General features: G+C 43.6%; 1 protein-coding gene across 1 annotated transcript in view; it reads right to left on the bottom strand.

Annotated features, from left to right (window-relative positions):
- Positions 1-12,505, bottom strand: part of tspoap1 (TSPO associated protein 1) — a gene marked incomplete at both ends in the record, with an annotated part of 178,869 nt that extends 166,364 nt beyond the window's left edge. Inside the window, one exon of the mRNA XM_084178264.1 lies at positions 11,429-12,505. Coding sequence (XP_084034390.1) covers positions 11,429-12,505 — 1,077 coding nt within the window. The remainder of the gene's footprint in view (positions 1-11,428) is intronic.
- Positions 12,506-18,458: the final 5,953 nt, after the last annotated feature.

Consider the following 18,458-nt stretch of genomic DNA (forward strand, 5'->3'; position numbering starts at 1 on the left):
CGATCCTGTAGGTTCATGCTCTACAACATTCGCAGAGTACGACCCTGCCTTACACAGGAAGCGGCACAGGTCCTAATCCAGGCACTTGTCATCTCCCGTCTGGATTACTGCAACTCGCTGTTGGCTGGGCTCCCTGCCTGTGCCATTAAACCCCTACAACTCATCCAGAACCCCACAGCCCGTCCGGTGTTCAACCTTCTCAAGTTCTCTCACGTCACCCCGCTCCTCCGCACACTCCACTGGCTTCCAGTTGAAGCTTGCATCTGCTACAAGACCATGGTGCTTGCCTACGGAGCTGTGAGGGGAACGGCACCTCCATACCTTCAGGCTCTGATCAGTCCCTACACCCAAACGAGGGCATTGCGTTCATCCACCTTTTGCCTGCTGGCTCCCCTACCTCTGCGGAAGCACAGTCCGCGGTCAGCCCAGTCAAAACTGCTCGCTGCTCTGGCACCCCAATGGTGGAACAAGCTCCCTCACGATGCCAGGACAGCGGAGTCACTCACCACCTTCCGGAGACACTTGAAACCCCACCTCTTTAAGGAATACCTGGGATAGGATAAAGTAATCCTTCCACCCCCCCTTACCCATCCCAAAAATTAAAAATTAAATAAAAAATGTAAAGTGGTTGTCCCACTGGCTATCATAAGGTGAATGCACCAATTTGTAAGTCGCTCTGGATAAGAGCGTCTGCTAAATGACGAAAATGTAAATGTAAAAATGTGGTACGCAGGAGCATCTTACTGCTTGAGTTCCACACATGGACTGCAGGGAGCCACAACCAGACGGATTAATAAAAGCTTCAGGTTAAACAACTGTCACACTTGCCATCCATAACTCAATTACAGGCACTGCCAACAGGACTCTGGGGCTCACACACATCTCTCCAGCAGATGGGTGAGAAAAATAGAACTGGACAAGAATCTGAGCAAACGGCTAAAAAATGGCTAAGGTTACCATTACCATGCTGGTAGGCTACGAGGTAGTCTGTGCCTAGAAGACTCCAGGGAAATTCATTTTAAATACGTCACATTCCCAAGACAATGTATCAGGAGGAATAATGGGATATATTTAAATTCATACCTCATCTGCAACATTGTGTCTGTCTGGGGCTCAGCGTGAAACGAGACACATTTAATCAATAGTTAATGTTCACGTAGGTTGCAGATGTTGCGGCTAGCCTAAACCTTTGGGGAGTGCTAGCACGGTACGTGAGCAGACAGAGCACTAATAACTAGCATCACCGCCTGGTATGGCAACTGCTTGGCCTCTGACCGCAAGGCACTACAGAGGGTAGTGCGTACGGCCCAGTACATCACTGGGGCAAAGCTCCCTGCCATCCAGGACCTCTATACCAGGCGGTGTCAGAGGAAGGCCCTCAAAATTGTCAAAGACTCCAGTCACCCTAGTCATAGACTGTTCTCTCTGCTACCGCACGGCAAGCGGTACCAGAGTGCCAAGTCTAGGTCCAAAAGACTTCTCAACAGCTTCTACCCCCAAGCCATAAGACTCCTGAACAGCTAATCATGGCTACCCGGACTATTTGCACTGCCCCCCCACCCCATCCTTTTTACGCTGCTGCTACTCTGTTAAGTATTTATGCATAGTCACTTTAACTCTACCCACATGTACATATTACCTCAACTAGCCGGTGCCCCCGCACATTGACTATGCAACGGTACCCCCCTGTATATATAGCCTCCCTACTGTCACTTTATTCTATTGTATATATAGCCTCCCTACTGTCACTTTATTTTTTACTTCTGCTCTTTTTTTTTTTTTTTTTCTCAACACTTTTTTGTTGTTGTTTTATTCTTACTTTTTTGTTTAAAATAAATGCACTGTTGGTTAAGGGCTGTAAGTAAGCATTTCACTGTAATGTCTGCACCTGTTGTATTCGGCGCATGTGACCAATAAAATTTGATTTGATTTGATTTGATTAGCTGGACAGAGAATTATTACCACATAGCTATTTCATTATGCAGAGAGGCTTCTCCAGAGACTGCTCAGGCTAAGGAAAATTTTTTTTAAAAACAGACTGTTTTGCCGGTAGGCTACAGCCAGTATCCTGCACAGGTCTCGCGTCATTCTGGAGGTCCAACAGAACACTACGCGTGAAAAGCATTGACTATCAGTCCTATACAGTTAAAGCATTGACTATCAGTCCTATACAGTTAAAGCATTGACTATCAGTCCTATACAGTTAAAGCATTGACTATCAGTCCTATACAGTTACTAAATGTAAAACAACTGGTTGCTACAGTAGTTCTCTGTTGTTTTTTTTAAATAAGGAGGAGTGAATTATTTATAATGCCAGTCTAACAGAGAGTCAATGTTTCCTCTCTCAACACAAAAGGAACTAACGTGGGAGAGCAGATGTCCCTCTTCCTGCCCCAGCCCAGGCTTTGGCTACATCTGCACTGCTAACAGAGGACAGACTGGCCAGTGTCATTGCCAGGGTTCGTCGGAGTCCCTCTCCTTGGCATCAGCTCCCACTAATTTCCATTGTGCATAAAGCTTATGATTAAACACGCTGCCAAAGGACGTATAATAGTCTGTAGACCTCTGCTACACGAACCCGAGCCAGACGGCCCCGACATTATACATCGGGTTAGGGCTGGGTAGGGTAGGGTAGGGTAGGGCCTGAACATCGCAGGCCTGGGTAGGGCCTGAACATCGCGGGCATGGGTAGGGCTCTGGCTTAAAATGTACTACTTTACTCAGGACCTTGTTAAGGCCTTCTATTTATAGTCTATGGGACCAGTCTGTCCATATATAAACCTCTGAAAAAAGGAGAGTGCTGACCCATAGATCAGTGTGTCATCTGGCAGAAAAACAACCGAGTGAGGAGAACAAGACACCCACTGGTGGTCAACAAGTGACAGTTTAGCTAACATTTCTTAGCTTCTTTGATTATATTACAATAGAGCTCGCCAGCTTGTAGTCCTAAAAAAACGGAAATGAATTACCTTTGGTTGGTTCATCCATTCCTATTGGGGAAATGAATGGGGAAGAATCGGGTTTAGGGATAAACTAAGGTCTGAGGTTAACACACGCTTGGGAGATCTTATAGATGGGTTGGTTGTTTAGCAACAAAACCGACGCGTGCGCAACAATGCGGCAAAACAGACGCGGTTGGCTTGGATTGTTGACAACATGTAAACTATATTTAGTCTCCAATGTTTTAAATATATTTGCACAATGAGAACTTGTCTCTCAAATACATTGTTACAGTTGTTGGTTAGCTAGCTAGCGATTTTTTGCCATATTAGCATTGAAATGAAAATCTGTCAAAACACCTCAAAACAAGACATCAAGAACAAGATGAAACTGGCTGAAACGAGTCACGATTCCCCACATGGCAGATTCTTGTCATTGTTGGTAGCTATCTGGCCATCCAGAATCACTATAACTCATAGACTTCTGCCCTGATTGGAGCGTGCACATCGTTTTAGTAACGTTGTCAGCTAACCCATCTATAAGTTTTGTTCGGTGAGATAACAGTCAGTTAACATTACATTATTAATTATGAAGCCTTTATGTGCTTTTTCTGATTACATAAATGCTTCAAAACTCACCAAAAATGACATTAGCTGATGAAGATTATCTCATAGAACAAAACGTATAAGATCTCCTAAAGCCTGAGTTCACCACAGACCTTATTTTCGCCAATTATCTAAAAAACCCTCCAAAATTGCCATTCATATGCTTTAGCCAACAAACCATGGCGGAGTTAGTGCCTACAATAAGACGCCATTGCTACTGTTCTCTATATATTACATGTGGAAGAAGGTCAGCATATTCTCAACAGGAGAAGGAATCAGATTCACTAGTAGTGTAAAGATAGCTGTCTATCTTTCTGGGGCGGCAAGTAGCTTAGTGGTTAAGAGCGTTGTGCCAGTAACCGAAAGGTCGCTGGTTCTAATCCCCGAGCTGACTAGGTGAAAAATCTGTCGATGTGCCCTTGAGCAAGGCACTTAACCCTAATTGCTCCTGTAAGTCGCTCTGGATGAGAGCGTCTGCTAAATGACTAAAATGTAAATGTAAAATGTATACCAAAACTTCACTTGTGTGAACATACAGTAAGGACCAACCAATCATGCCAAAAATCTACTATAATTCCCTAAAAGAACTACCCTTGTAAGGTCTCAGCAGAAAACATTCTGTCCAGTCAGGTAATACTGTGGTGTTTCATTAATTTCCAAGACCCTAACTATGAGGTGTTTATGACCAGCGGACCTAATCCAATTTCCTGGAGCTTTTATCTGATCTCCTTCCAAGACCATGACTATGAGTGAGGATGGCCTTAGCTTGCCACTGCATATCTTACAAGGTCATTGAGCAAAAATAAAAACCACTCAAGGTTGCATTTCTAAAGCCTCTGCTGGCATAATCAAAGCTATGCTTAGCATATTTACACCCAAACAACTTGAATAACAAATCATAAAGCGCTGCTCTGCCTTCTTAACAGCACTATCAACAAGGCAGGTCCTACAGGCTCTAGTTTTGTCGCACCTGGACTACTGTTCAGTCGTGTGGTCAGGTGCCACAAAGAGGGACTTTGCAATTGGCTCAGAACAGGGCAGCACGGCTGGCCCTTAAATGTACACTGAGAGCTAACATTAATAATATGCATGTAAATCTCTCATGGCTCAAAGTGGAGAGATTGGACTTCATCACTACTTGTTTTTGTGTTGGCATGCAGAATGCACCGAGGTGTCTGTTTAAACTACTAGCATACAGCTCGGACACCCATGCATACCCCACAAGACATGCCACCAGAGGTCTCTTCACAATCCCAAAGTCCAGAACAGACTATGGGAGGCGCACAGTGCTACAGTGGGGGAAAAAAGTATTTAGTCAGCCACCAATTGTGCAAGTTCTCCCACTTAAAAAGATGAGAGAGGCCTGTAATTTTCATCATAGGTACACGTCAACTATGACAGACAAAATGAGGAAAAAAAATCCAGAAAATCACATTGTAGGATTTTTAATAATTTATTTGCAAATTATGGTGGAAAATAAGTATTTGGTCACCTACAAACAAGCAAGATTTCTGGCTCTCACAGACCTGTAACTTCTTCTTTAAGAGGCTCCTCTGTCCTCCACTCGTTACCTGTATTAATGGCACCTGTTTGAACTTGTTATCAGTATAAAAGACACCTGTCCACAACCTCAAACAGTCACACTCCAAACTCCACTATGGCCAAGACCAAAGAGCTGTCAAAGGACACCAGAAACAAAATTGTAGACCTGCACCAGGCTGGGAAGACTGAATCTGCAATAGGTAAGCAGCTTGGTTTGAAGAAATCAACTGTGGGAGCAATTATTAGGAAATGGAAGACATACAAGACCACTGATAATCTCCCTCGATCTGGGGCTCCACGCAAGATCTCACCCCGTGGGGTCAAAATGATCACAAGAACGGTGAGCAAAAATCCCAGAATCACACGGGGGAACCTAGTGAATGACCTGCAGAGAGCTGGGACCAAAGTAACAAAGCCTACCTTCAGTAACACACTACGCCGCCAGGGACTCAAATCCTGCATTGCCAGACGTGACCCCCTGCTTAAGCCAGTACATGTCCAGGCCCGTCTGAAGTTTGCTAGAGTGCATTTGGATGATCCAGAAGAGGATTGGGAGAATGTCATATGGTCAGATGAAACCAAAATATAACTTTTTGGTAAAAACTCAACTCGTCGTGTTTGGAGGACAAAGAATGCTGAGTTGCATCCAAAGAACACCATACCTACTGTGAAGCATGGGGGTGGAAACATCATGCTTTGGGGCTGTTTTTCTGCAAAGGGACCAGGACGACTGATCTGTGTAAAGGAAAGAATGAATGGGGCCATGTATCGTGAGATTTTGAGTGAAAACCTCCTTCCATCAGCAAGGGCATTGAAGATGAAACGTGGCTGGGTCTTTCAGCATGACAATGATCCCAAACACACCGCCCGGGCAACGAAGGAGTGACTTCTTAAGAAGCATTTCAAGGTCCTGGAGTGGCCTAGCCAGTCTCCAGATCTCAACCCCATAGAACAGGGGTATTCAACAAAATTTAAAAAAGGTCCAGTTAGAGAAAATGTTTTGAAGCAAAGGTCCAGAAGATCATAATGTCTAACAATTTAGTGGTATATATATTTAAGTAGCCTAGTAGTTCTGAATGTAATCAATAACTGACCGTCTAATCAAATTAATTCAGTACAATTCAAAAACTTGTTGACAATATTTATTATCACGAAACATAGAACTGAACATTAGGGTTGTCCTCGACTAAAGAAATTCTTAGTCGACTAACACTTATATGAGTTTGTCGACTAATCGATTAGTTGATTTAATCGACAGAGCTGTGCAAGACTAGAAAAGCGCAATATAAATGTAGTTAATTAACCATCTGTAAAACTGAGTTTCTCCTAAATTAATCCTGCAAAAGCACCACTTTAAATCTCGTGTTCACCAGAAATGTTCTCATAAGTTACTTGGAAATGAGTAATTAAGCATGAATAAGCATAAAAAATGACTTATCGACTAAAGAAATCTTAGTCGACTAAGACCAAAACGACCGATTAGTCGACTAATCGACTAAGAGGGGCAGCCCTACTGAACATATATGTATGACTGTAGATATGTACAATGTGCTCTCATTAATTAACTAAATAAAACTAGGGCTGCATGTCAAAATAAGAGAAAATAAATAAAATGTGAAAATTGTGCATTTTCAAAAAAAGTGCTTAACTTCAGAAAAATAATATAAAGGGAGGAAAAGTTTGAATTTCCCCTTTTCTGTTTCACATCTTGACTCAACAGTCTCAACCAATTTTACAAATAATAAATCTCAACAGATCTTAACAATTGAACAGTTTTAGAGTATCACTTTCTTCCCCTCATATCCCACTCCACCATGTTTTTGCTCAGTGAGAGAATTGAGCTTTAGCCTGTCTTGCCAGAATTTTAAACCTGGGCTTGAATGGAGTCAGGGCCATTCTCATACACATGTGAAGGTGCTCATTGGTGAACCTGGAACGATATTTAGTTTTAATTATGTTCATTGTGGAGAAAGCTGCCTCGCAGTTGTATGTGGAGCCAAACATGGTCAAGATGTATAGGGCTACTTTCCTCAGACCCGGGAAAGCAGTCTCAGGGACCATTTGGAACCAGAAAGTGGAAGGGTCAGTTCTTACAAACTGCTCTTTCAGGGCCACATCTGCTTGGAGATCAACCAATTGCATCTGGAGAGACCCAGCATTTACCCATTTAAAGTGCTGTGTGACTTCCTTTGAGAACCCCCTGACATCTGTGATCAGAAATGGGTTCTGAATGAACATGGTGAGCTGCTCTCCAAAGCTGAAGCTGTCAAAACGGTTGCTGAAGTTTACAATCAGCTTATCAATAAAATCAACAAAAGAAGACAAATCTCTCTGTCCCTGAACCTGTTCCTGCACTGCTGGGAAGTGTACACAGTCTCCCTGCAGGTCTTCCTTGAACACTTCAAGTTTCCTCTGAAAGGAGCGAACAGCTGTCATCAGTTCACAAATTGAATTGTCCTTGCCCTGTAGCCTCAAATTCAGTTCATTCAGATGTGACGTGATGTCAACCAAAAAGGCCACATTATCCATCCATTTCTCATTTTCTAAAAAGAGAGAAAACTGTGTTGCCTTCTGACTGCTTAGCTCTGCCAAAAAAGATGCTAATTCCCTCCTGATGGACCAAAAGCGCTCTAGCACCCTGCCTTTGCTGAGCCATCTCACATTGTTGTGCAGCAAAAGATCATCAGCATTGGCATCAACTTCTCTGAGGAATTCCCTAAGCATGCGATGCTGGTAGGAAGAGGATGCCCTGAGAAAATTTATCATTTTCATCATTGTATTCATCACCTCAGCATGCTCATCTGACAGGGAGGCACAGAGGACAGATTGATGAATGATGCAATGGTAAGATAAAAGCTCAGGATTGTCCCCTTTCAGTCTTGCTACAGCTCCTTTTTCTTTCCCTATCATAGAAGGGGCTCCATCTGTGGTTATTGAAACCACTTGTTTTGGCTCTATTCCTCTTTTTGTTAACATCTCCTTAATGGCCAGGTAGATATCCTCTCCTCTTGTACTGGTCTGAAGGGGAGTGACACCTAACATGTCTTCACAGAATGTTTTCTGGGCTGTGTTGAAAAACCTGGCAAACACTAACAGCTGAGCATTGTCACATATGTCAGTGGACTCATCCACAGCTAAGCCTACACATGGTGCCTTATGCATGGCTTCATCTAGCTGGGTTAGCACATCCTGAGTTAATATTTCACTTTTCTTTGTGGCAGATGATGCTGACATGGGAATTTGCTTTATTTTATCACAAAGCTCATTTTTTTGTTTTCCCTCAAGTAGTGTTTCAGCTACTGCACTCATGCATTCTTTGACAACCCCTCCATCTGTAAATGGCTTTTTGTGTTTACCCAAAATCCAAGAAACTCTGAGGGAACACTCAAGAGCACGTTGTTGGGCAGTGAATGTGTTGCTCAGGATCCTGGTGGAGTCTGTCCATTCTGGATTAAATGCTCTGTTTTCATTGTCCACTTTTCTTTTTTTGGAGAGTGCCATTTGTTCCTTATTTTCTCTAACTGTTACCCTTTTTCTGCCTCACTCGTCTGTTTCGCTCCCTTTCTCCATCTCACTCATATTTTCGTCAACTTTCTCCGTCTCACTCGTATTTTCCTCAGCTTTCTCCGGCACACTCGTCTGTATCTCTCCCTTTCTCCGTCTCATTCGTCTGTTTCTCACTCGTCTGTTTCGTTCCCTTTCTCCGTCTCATTCGTCTGTTTTCGCTCCCTTTGTTTTCTACATATATCGCTATCTTTTTAATCCGACTTTCTTTTCCTTGGTAACTTGCCTCTAAAACTCTCATCTGTCTGCACTGTAGAGTCCCAATGTTTACCGCCAGGAATGCAAAGACTTCATTGGCTGAGTGGTATCACGTGGGATCGCTTAACTCACATGCAATTGGTCGGTGAGTTTCCTCATTCACAAAACGAGTACCGTAAAGACTACAAAAGCTGTGCATATTAAAATAGAAGCGCCCCGTCAGGTTTTAATTCATAATCTTTTGTTTTGGTCCGGGTCCGTATGGGACGGCTTCTGGGTCCGGATCCGGACCGCGGTCCGCCTGTTAGTGACCTATGCCATAGAACATCTTTGGAGGGAGTTGAAAGTCTGTGTTGCCCAGCGACAGCCCCAAAACATCACTGCTCTAGAGGAGATCTGCATGGAGGAATGGGCCAAAATACCAGTGTGTGAAAACCTTGTGAAGACTTACAGAAAACGTTTGACCTGTGTCATTGCCAACAAAGGGTATATAACAAAGTATTGAGAAACTTTTGTTATTGACCAAATACTTATTTTCTACCATCATTTGCAAATAAATTCATAAAAAATCCTACAATGTGATTTTCTGGATTTTTTTTCCTCATTTTGTCTGTCATAGTTGACGTGTACCTATGATGAAAATGACAGGCCTCTCTCATCTTTTTAAGTGGGAGAACTTGCACAATTGGTGGCTGACTAAATACTTTTTTTCCCCCACTGTACATAGAGCCATGACTACATGGAGCTCTATTCCACATCAGGTAACTTATGCAAGCAGTAGAATCAGATTTTAAAAAACTTTGTATTGTAGATATGTAGTGGTGTAATAATGATATATATATATATATATATATATATATATATAATGCAAAAATATATATATTGTGATGTAAGTGACTTAATGTGTTTGGACCACAGGAAGAGTAGCTGCTGCCTTGGCAACAGCTAATGGGGATCCATAATAAACTCCAGGAAGAGTAGCTGCTGCCTTTGGCAACAGCTAATGCGGATCCATAATAAATACAAATAACAAATCAGAAACACATTACATAATCGAAATCAATGCACGTGCACATAAAGTGAAAAGCCATGGCATTTGCTATAATGAGACCAAAAAGATGACCTCAAATCATCTCAACCTACACTGAACAAAAATAAAACGCAACATGCCACAATTTCAATGATTTTACTGAGTTACTGTTCAGGAAATCAGTCAATTGAAATCAATTAATTAGGCCCTAATCTGTGGATTTCACATGACTGGGAATACAGATATGCCTCTGTTGGCCACAGATACCTTAAAAAACAGGTAGGGGCGTGGATCAGAAAACCAGTCAGTATCTGGTGTGACCACCATTTGCCTCATGCAGCGCAACACATCTTCTTCACATAGAGTTGATCAGGCTGTCGATTGTGGCCTGTGGAATGTTGTCCCACTCCTCTTCAATGGATGTGTGAAGTTGCTGGATACTGGCGGGAACTGGAACACACTGTCGTACACGTCGATCCAGAGCATCCCAAACACCCTCAATGGGTAACATTTATGGTGAGTATGCAGGCCATGGAAGAACTGGGATATTTTCAGCTTCCAGGAATTGTGTACAGATCCTTGTGATATGGAGCCGTGCATTATCATGCTGAGACGGTAGATAAATGGCAGGACAATGGGCCTCAGGATCTAGTCACGGTATCTCTGTGCATTATAACCCCACCATGGGGCACTCTGTTCACAACGTTGACATCAGCAAAATGCTCACCCACACAACGCCATACATCTGCCACCTGCCCGGCACAGTTGAAACCGGGATTCATCCGTGAAGAGCACACTTCTCCAGCGTGCCAGTGGCCATCGAAGGTGAGCATTTGCCCACTGAAGTCGGTTACGACGCCGAACTGCAGTCAGGTCAAGACCCTGGTGAGGACGACGAGCACGCAGATGAGCTTCCCTGAGATTGGTTTGTGCAGAAATTATTCGGTTGTGCAAACCCACAGTTTCATCAGCTGTCTGAGTGGCTGGTCTCAGATGATCCTGCAGGTGAAGAAACCAGATGTGAAGGTCCTGGGCTGGCGTGGTGTACACGTGGTTTGCGGTTGTGAAGCTGGTTGGACATACTGCCAAATTCTTTAATGGTAGAGAAATGAACATTCAATTCTCTGGCAACAGCTCTGGTGGACATTCCTGCAGTCAGCATGCCAATTGCATGCTCCCTCAAAACTTGAGACATCTGTGGCATTGTGTTGTGTGACAAAACTGAACATTTTATAGTGGCCTTTTATTGGCCCCAGCATAAGGTCCACCTGTGTAATGATCATGCTGTTTAATCAGCTTCTTGATATGCCACACCGGTCAGGTGGATGGATTATCTTGGCAAAGCAGAAATGCTCACTAACAGAGATGTAAACAAATTTGTGCCCAAAACATTTAGAGAAATAAGCTTTTTGTGCGAATGAAACATTTCTGGGATCTTTTATTTCAGATCATGAAACATGGGACCAACACTTCACATGTTGTGTTTATATTTTTGTTCAGTGTATAATCAAATGGAAGAGGGGTGAGACAATGTAAATATGAAGCCTACCTCCATGTTGTCTTCCAGTTTTTCTTCGTCAGTGCATTTGGAAGTCAAGGATTTGTCTGACCTAGGTGACTCAGACTGGAGGTCCCAGCCTGCATGGGGTGAGGAGGTGGTCTGAGGGGGGGAGCTGCTCCGACAGGTTTCCCCAGTCAGGGGAGGGGAGCAGCGGGCAGCTGTACTGAGCTCCCTCCCTGAAGCCAAGTTCCACTGCTCTCTCCTGGTTCTCTTGTTGGGAGGTGGGGACGAGGGACTCTTGGAGCTCTGGGAGAGGGACCAGGAACGGGCCAGTGGTGGAGGCCCACTACGATGGGAGTCTTCAGGACGGTCTTCCTGGTCATGGGTGGTGCTGCTGAGGAGATGGACACAGCTCTTAGACCTACACCTGGGTCTGGGAGCCCTGGAGGAGCTCTGGTTCCTCTCCTTCGCCTCCCCGGTCCCTTGTTGTTGTCCGTGGGCCTCTAGCAAGTGGCAGAGGTAGAGGCCCTTCTCCAGCTCCAGCTCTTGTCTGAGACGCTTGAGAAACACGGCCTGCTCTCCATCTTCATCCGCTAGCTGCTCATGCAGCTGTTCCAGTTTACGGTAGCTGGACCCGCTGCCCACACAACCAGGCTCTCTGTCTATGGTCTTCCCCCTGCTCTCCCGCCCAGACTTGGTGATGGTCGTGTTGGCCTCCTCAGCCAGCCGGTGCTGCAGTTCCCTGGCCTGCCTGATGGCGGCCTCCCTCTCCCTCTCCAGCACGGTGCCTACAGCCTTTAACTCCTGTCCTTTGTATCTCAGCAGTTGTCTCACCTCAGCAGCCCGCTCCCTCCCCAGCGCCTTCTGCAGCCGCTGGAGTTCCAGGGCCTTCTGTCTCTCGTGCCTGGCCGTCAGCTCCCGCAGGGCCTGCTGCTTCTCCCTCTCAGCCTCCTCACGCATCCGACGCAGCTCCAAAGAGAACCTCTGGTGAGACCGATGGTTACGGCTCTTCTCTGCCTCCAGGGCCGAGCGCAGATTCTCTAGGTCGCGATCATGGTCCCCCCGCCCGCGGCACAGACTCTTTGACGACAGAACCAGAGCATTACTCCCCCTGTCCTTCCCCATGGTCAGTGAAGCACTCACTCACAGCAAAAGCAGGCACAGCCACTGAGAGGGGAGGCCCACACAGTTCAGTTGATGGGAGAACGCATGCATTTCAGTGGAAGCCCCCCTCCGCCATGGGGAGGAGGCATGGAGTTGGACTGAAGTTCAGACGACTATGGTGGAGTCATGCAGATGGACTGAGGGTCAGATGATTACGGGGAGTCATGCAGGAAGTTGAAATGTAATGGGGTGATACTTAACAAGCAGCATGCAGTTAACATACCAGATCACTGTAGAGAAGAAGGGAATCAGAGATGGACGGATCATGCAAGTTAGTGTTAGATGGATTTCAAAGCTACGCTGTGATTGCATGATTTATGGCACAAGTTCTAAAAATGTTATAAGCTTTAATAACCATTTTAAAATGTTCATGAGAATTGGTTGCTAGATGATGTAGTTAAGACATGTCCACAGAAGAAGAGAAAACAGCTGTCACAAAAGTAAAAGCACATGCATGACAACATGTGCATCCTAACCAATGACAGGTCAGTGATCCTACAAAACAGGTTTGGAATGTGTCACTCACGATGTAACTAGCTTGATGCCGCGTTAAAAAAAACAACTGGGAACTGGGAAATCGCAGACTTCTGAGTGTTCAAGACAACTGGGAACTCTAATAAAAACGAGCTCCGACTGGGAAAAAAAACTTTTTGAACACTGATGTCATGATTTGACCTAGTTTTTTTTTTCCTGAGTTCCCAGTTGTCTTGAAAGCACCATTAGTTCCTACCACATGCAAGATGTCATTAAATTTCAACACAGTGGAGAAAGGATGCTAGACCACATGCTAGCTAATTAAGGTTATTCATGCTAAAGCAACAAAATGTCGGGGATGCAACAAGTGCATCATGCAATGCAACTTCAGCAATGTTGCTGCCGTATAGAATACCACAGTATGAGTCATAATACCCATAAAACCTAGCGGTCAAGCAAGGAAACGGTTCCAATCTTTTTTCCCCATAGGGAATTTTAGAAACACTTCAAATAAGGGCTGTGTTTCGTGTAGCTTACCCTGGCGTGACGTTTTGATAACCGTGTAAATCTCTCTAGGACAAGGTGACTTATCAATACAGTCGCCTGTACCGCCTCGGGGCAGCAGGTAGCTTAGTGGTTAAGAGCGTTGTGCCAGTAACCGAAAGGTCGCTGGTTCTAATCCCCGAGCCGACTAGGTGAAATATCTGTCGATGTGCCCTTGAGCAAGGCACTTAACCCTAATTGCTCCTGTAAGTCGCTCTGGATAAGAGCGTCTGCTAAATGACTAAAATGTAAATGTAAATATTTACCCCCCAAAAAATGAAATGCTAATGTGGCTATCATAAAGAACTACAAATGCTATGATGAGCTGGACGAGACTGCAGAATCGAGGCAAAGGTAAGAATCTCTGGATTAACTATCTAATGTTCGCTAAATTTAGTAATGAATAAATTGGCTACATTTCTTTAAATTGACAATTTTGTGAACTGTCTTGTGCAAGTTTTAGATTGACACAATACCTGTTTGCAAAGGCCTCAGCTAGAGATGACGTGCAGGAGCTTGCAGGGATTTGTAGTCTTGCATGATGTCTACTTTGATGCTAATTGGCATTTTCGAATCTGAGAGTAAATAGTGCCAAATATATTGATAAGTCACCTTGCCCTAGACAGATTTACATGGTTATCAAAACGTCACGCCAGGCTAAGCCTACATGTTTCTATGGGAAAAACAAACGAGGGAAAAGTAGCCATCAAGTTTGTAGCTAATGGAATTACATTATTGTCCAGCAGCACTCCCAGGTGGGTCTTTTGCCAGCTTGGGGAACATGAGCAGAGACTCAGACAATGCCAGAGATGACGGTGTGCTGTGACTGTCCCACCTCTGTGGCTCAGCTCTGTCTGTTGCGACAAAGAACATTTTGTGTCTTATTTAGAGATTAGAGATGACGTGCAGGAGCTTGCAGGGATTTGTAGTCTTGCATGATGTCTACTTTGATGCTAATTGGCATTTTCGAATCTGAGAGTAAATAGTGCCAAATATATTGATAAGTCACCTTGCCCTAGACAGATTTACATGGTTATCAAAACGTCACGCCAGGCTAAGCCTACATGTTTCTATGGGAAAAACAAACGAGGGAAAAGCGATTGGTACCATTTCCCTGTTTGACCGCTAGGTTTTATGGGTATTATGACACCTCCACCGTGGGGCTCTATTATAGGTAAGAATAACATGTTCATATTTAGTTCATTAGCTGGCTCAGTGGTTCCCAACCTTTTTCGGTTACATTACCACCAACATGTGTACCCCCTCATGTGCCATTTTACCAGTACAGTAGGCCTATGGTCTCATGAGTCTTATCAAGTACCCCATGTGGATAGGCAAAGTACCTCCAGGGGTTTTAGTACCGCTGAGCTAGCTCATATCACACGGCCAGTTCTTTGTGGCCATGTTTGGAATTGACACAACAAAATGTCACATCACAGTGAGATAACGTTTCCATAGTTCACCAGCTGACGAACGTTAGCTACACATTAGTTAGCCCGAGAGCTAATTAAATAGCTAATTAAATACCGAGACAATGGGGCTTTAAACCCCCTAGCCCAATAATGTACTAGTTAGTTAGCGTCTATGAATGGGGTATAAACTCCCTAGCTAGCTAGCACAGAAAGGGGATGGCTAGCTAACAGCACAACAAACACAGAAAACTCACCTCTTCTTTAGTTAGCTACTGTAACGGTTATCTAGCTAACGTTACAGCAACAAACGTAGATATAACGTTGCCGTTTGCTACTAAAATAACTCGTTATTCCTTTGACAATTAAGAAGTTAGAGAACAAGACCTCAACCGGTGCCCACGCAAGTCAACCATAATTGTTTTACTCGAACTACCGTATCGGGGCCTCGGTCGAAATCCTCATCTGAAGGGAGGACCAGTTGCTTCAGTAGAGCACTGTCGCCCGGTCAGAGTACTTGAGGACGCCCCATCATCAAGCGGACCAAATATCATTTACTGTGAGCGGAGTGACCACTACCGGCGTGTACGTGCAAGTGCTAGGCTAAACGTTTCACATGTTGAAATGTGAGGTGGATGAGTTATTAGGAAAGCTGTTTTTTTAAATTAGAAATATAACTGATCTATTAATATATGATAAATATAACTGGTTTAACACAGGCACCTCACCATTGTAACTATAGCTTATAATGCTGGAGATGCACACAGAGTTTATTAGTGGTCCACTGTTTATTTTCTAAATATCATTTAAATCAGTCAAATGACTTTTTCCTTCTGTTTAATTTTCAAAACTTGAGTTTATTGTTCAAAAAGACCAAAGTAGCCATCAAGTTTGTAGCTAATGGAATTACATTATTGTCCAGCAGCACTCCCAGGTGGGTCTTTTGCCAGCTTGGGGAACATGAGCAGAGACTCAGACAATGCCAGAGATGACAGTGTGCTGTGACTGTCCCACCTCTGTGGCTCAGCTCTGTCTGTTGCGACAAAGAACATTTTGTGTCTTATTTGTGTCTGCACATTCCTCTCAAACTCAACTTCCTGCTACTAACTGCTGGTTTGATTCTTTGCTGCCATCAGTGTTATGAGTTGAGTCTCTCAGTAGTGTCCGGTCTCTCTATGGGTTGAGGCATTGGGGAACTTTTACTATTTTCCCCTGAGAATCTTCTCTCTCTCTTCTAAAAAAATGTATTATCACGCTGGCCTGACAACCTGATTTCCACAGTCTAAGAGGAGGAAGCGGTCACTGCCCTCCCACTCCCCAGACGACCAAAACTCGGAAAGGGAGAAAAACTGTTTCAAGAAGCATTCTTTACATTGTGTAGTTTTGTAGGTTGTTGTTGTTGTTTTCTTTGTCAGTGACAATTGAACCCTTGATATTTTACCCAGCAGAATGTGAGAAGGGTTGTGTTTCATGCTTTAGGGTCAGATCTCTACAGTATAGTAGGTACACCATTGTGAGAAAAAAACCCTGGTGACCTCGACTAGCTACATGTTTAGGGGCATGTCTATAGTAGCCTGGCTAAACCAGACTGAATGCTGTGTTCTTTTTCCAGGCTAGATCTATAGTACAGAACCCTATATAAAACTGAGGAGGACCCTGGTGATCCCAGCCACCTAGTTTAGTCAGTCTTTGTTTAACCAGGCTAGGTCAGGTCTGCAATACAGGACACCACAGCGAGGAGGACCCTTGGGTCGTTCCACCTCAAAAAGCACTGGAAAGAGGATTTCAACACCCACCATCTCAGATTGTTCTGAAATCGTTTCTATTTTTAGAATCAGAAGATTAGCATTCCTGCAATATTATTTTGTTGAAATATAATTTGATCTCTGAGAAATTAAGTTAATTGATTGCACCCAAATTGGCCATTTAAATTTATAGGATTCATATAATATTCAATAAAGATAGTACCTCACATCCGATTTGGACCAAATTTTTTTCTAATAATGAGTTAGAATCCAAAGAAATGGTGAATAGCCACCCACGGACACTCCACACCCCACACCAATCCCACCCAAACAACGAGTATATAGTATCAGTTCTCAAGTAGTATGGAGCTGTGGCTCGGAGTATTGCTTCTTCATCGTATGTAATATATTCTCAGTGAATTTGGTGATGTTACTTATGATTTGGACATGAAGCGCGAAAATGCTAATGTAGGTACCATTGACTTACATTGGATTTGTGCAACTAATGCTAAAAAGTTAGCAATTTGAAATAGTGCCCAGGTTTGTTTGTTTGTTCATTTGGGTCCCCTTTAGCTTTTTGCAGAAGCAGCAGCTACTCTTCCTGGCTTCCACAAAAAAACACAAAACATGACAAGTAACAAAACCCCGATAGACAAGGACTGTCACACAAGGTAAACTAAACCAGAGCATGGGTTGCTGTCATACCTTGTCCATAGACTGGAAACCAATATGTAATTTGGGTGAACTATCCCTTTAACATTAAGGGGGGGGGTCTTAGAAATATATAGCCTAATAGTTGGAACAGCACCATCTAGTGGTAAGAACCTGGTAATATCAGGATGGGACATGAACCTAACATTTTACATTTCAGTCATTTAGCAGACGCTCTTATCCAGAGCGACTTACATGAGCAATTAGGGTTAAGTGCCTTGCTCAAGGGCACATGACAGATTTTTCACCTAGTCGGCTCGGGGATTAGAACCAGCGACCTTTCGGTTACTGGCACAACGCTCTTAACCACTAAGCTACCTGCCGCCCTAACAACTTCAATTACGGTACTAATTTCTCTGAACAGGGGAAAATAAAACATCACCAAATTCACTGAGAATACGTAGGATGAAGAAACAATACTCTGAGCCGCAGCTCCATACTACTCGTTGTTTTTTGGTGGGATTGGCGTGGGATGTGGGTTGTCCGTGGGTGGCTTTTGACAATTCCTTTGGATTCCTCATGTCTTACTCGTTGTTAGAAAAAAGTTTGGTCCAGTTTACCTCCTAAAAAAGTGTACCCCCATGAAAAAAAAAAAAAATGTTGGTCCAAATTGGATGTTAGGTACTATATTTATTGAATATGATATGAATCCTATAAATTAAAATGACAAATTTTGGTGCAATCAATTAGCTTAATTTCTCTAAGATCAAATTATATTTAAACAAAATAATGTTTCAGGAATGCTAATCTTATCGGATTTCTAACTACAGCAACAATTTCAGAACAATCTGAGATGGTGGGTGTCATGGCTTGCTGAAATGACATGGAACAACCCCCTGGTGACCTCAGCCACCTAATCAGGTGATTAGGGTGACTTGGTTACCCTAACCCTTTCACAATCTGACATGACCCCCCTCTGCTCATTAAAGAAGACCACCGTGTCTATCGTCAATAGGTCTTTGTGCTTTAGCTTATGTATAAGTAGAATCGAATAGGCATTACACTGCACTACTACAGTGCCTTGCAAAATTA

This window comes from Coregonus lavaretus (assembly GCF_964263955.1).
Source record: "Coregonus lavaretus genome assembly, chromosome: 15".
Taxonomy (NCBI): Eukaryota; Metazoa; Chordata; class Actinopteri; order Salmoniformes; family Salmonidae; genus Coregonus; species Coregonus lavaretus.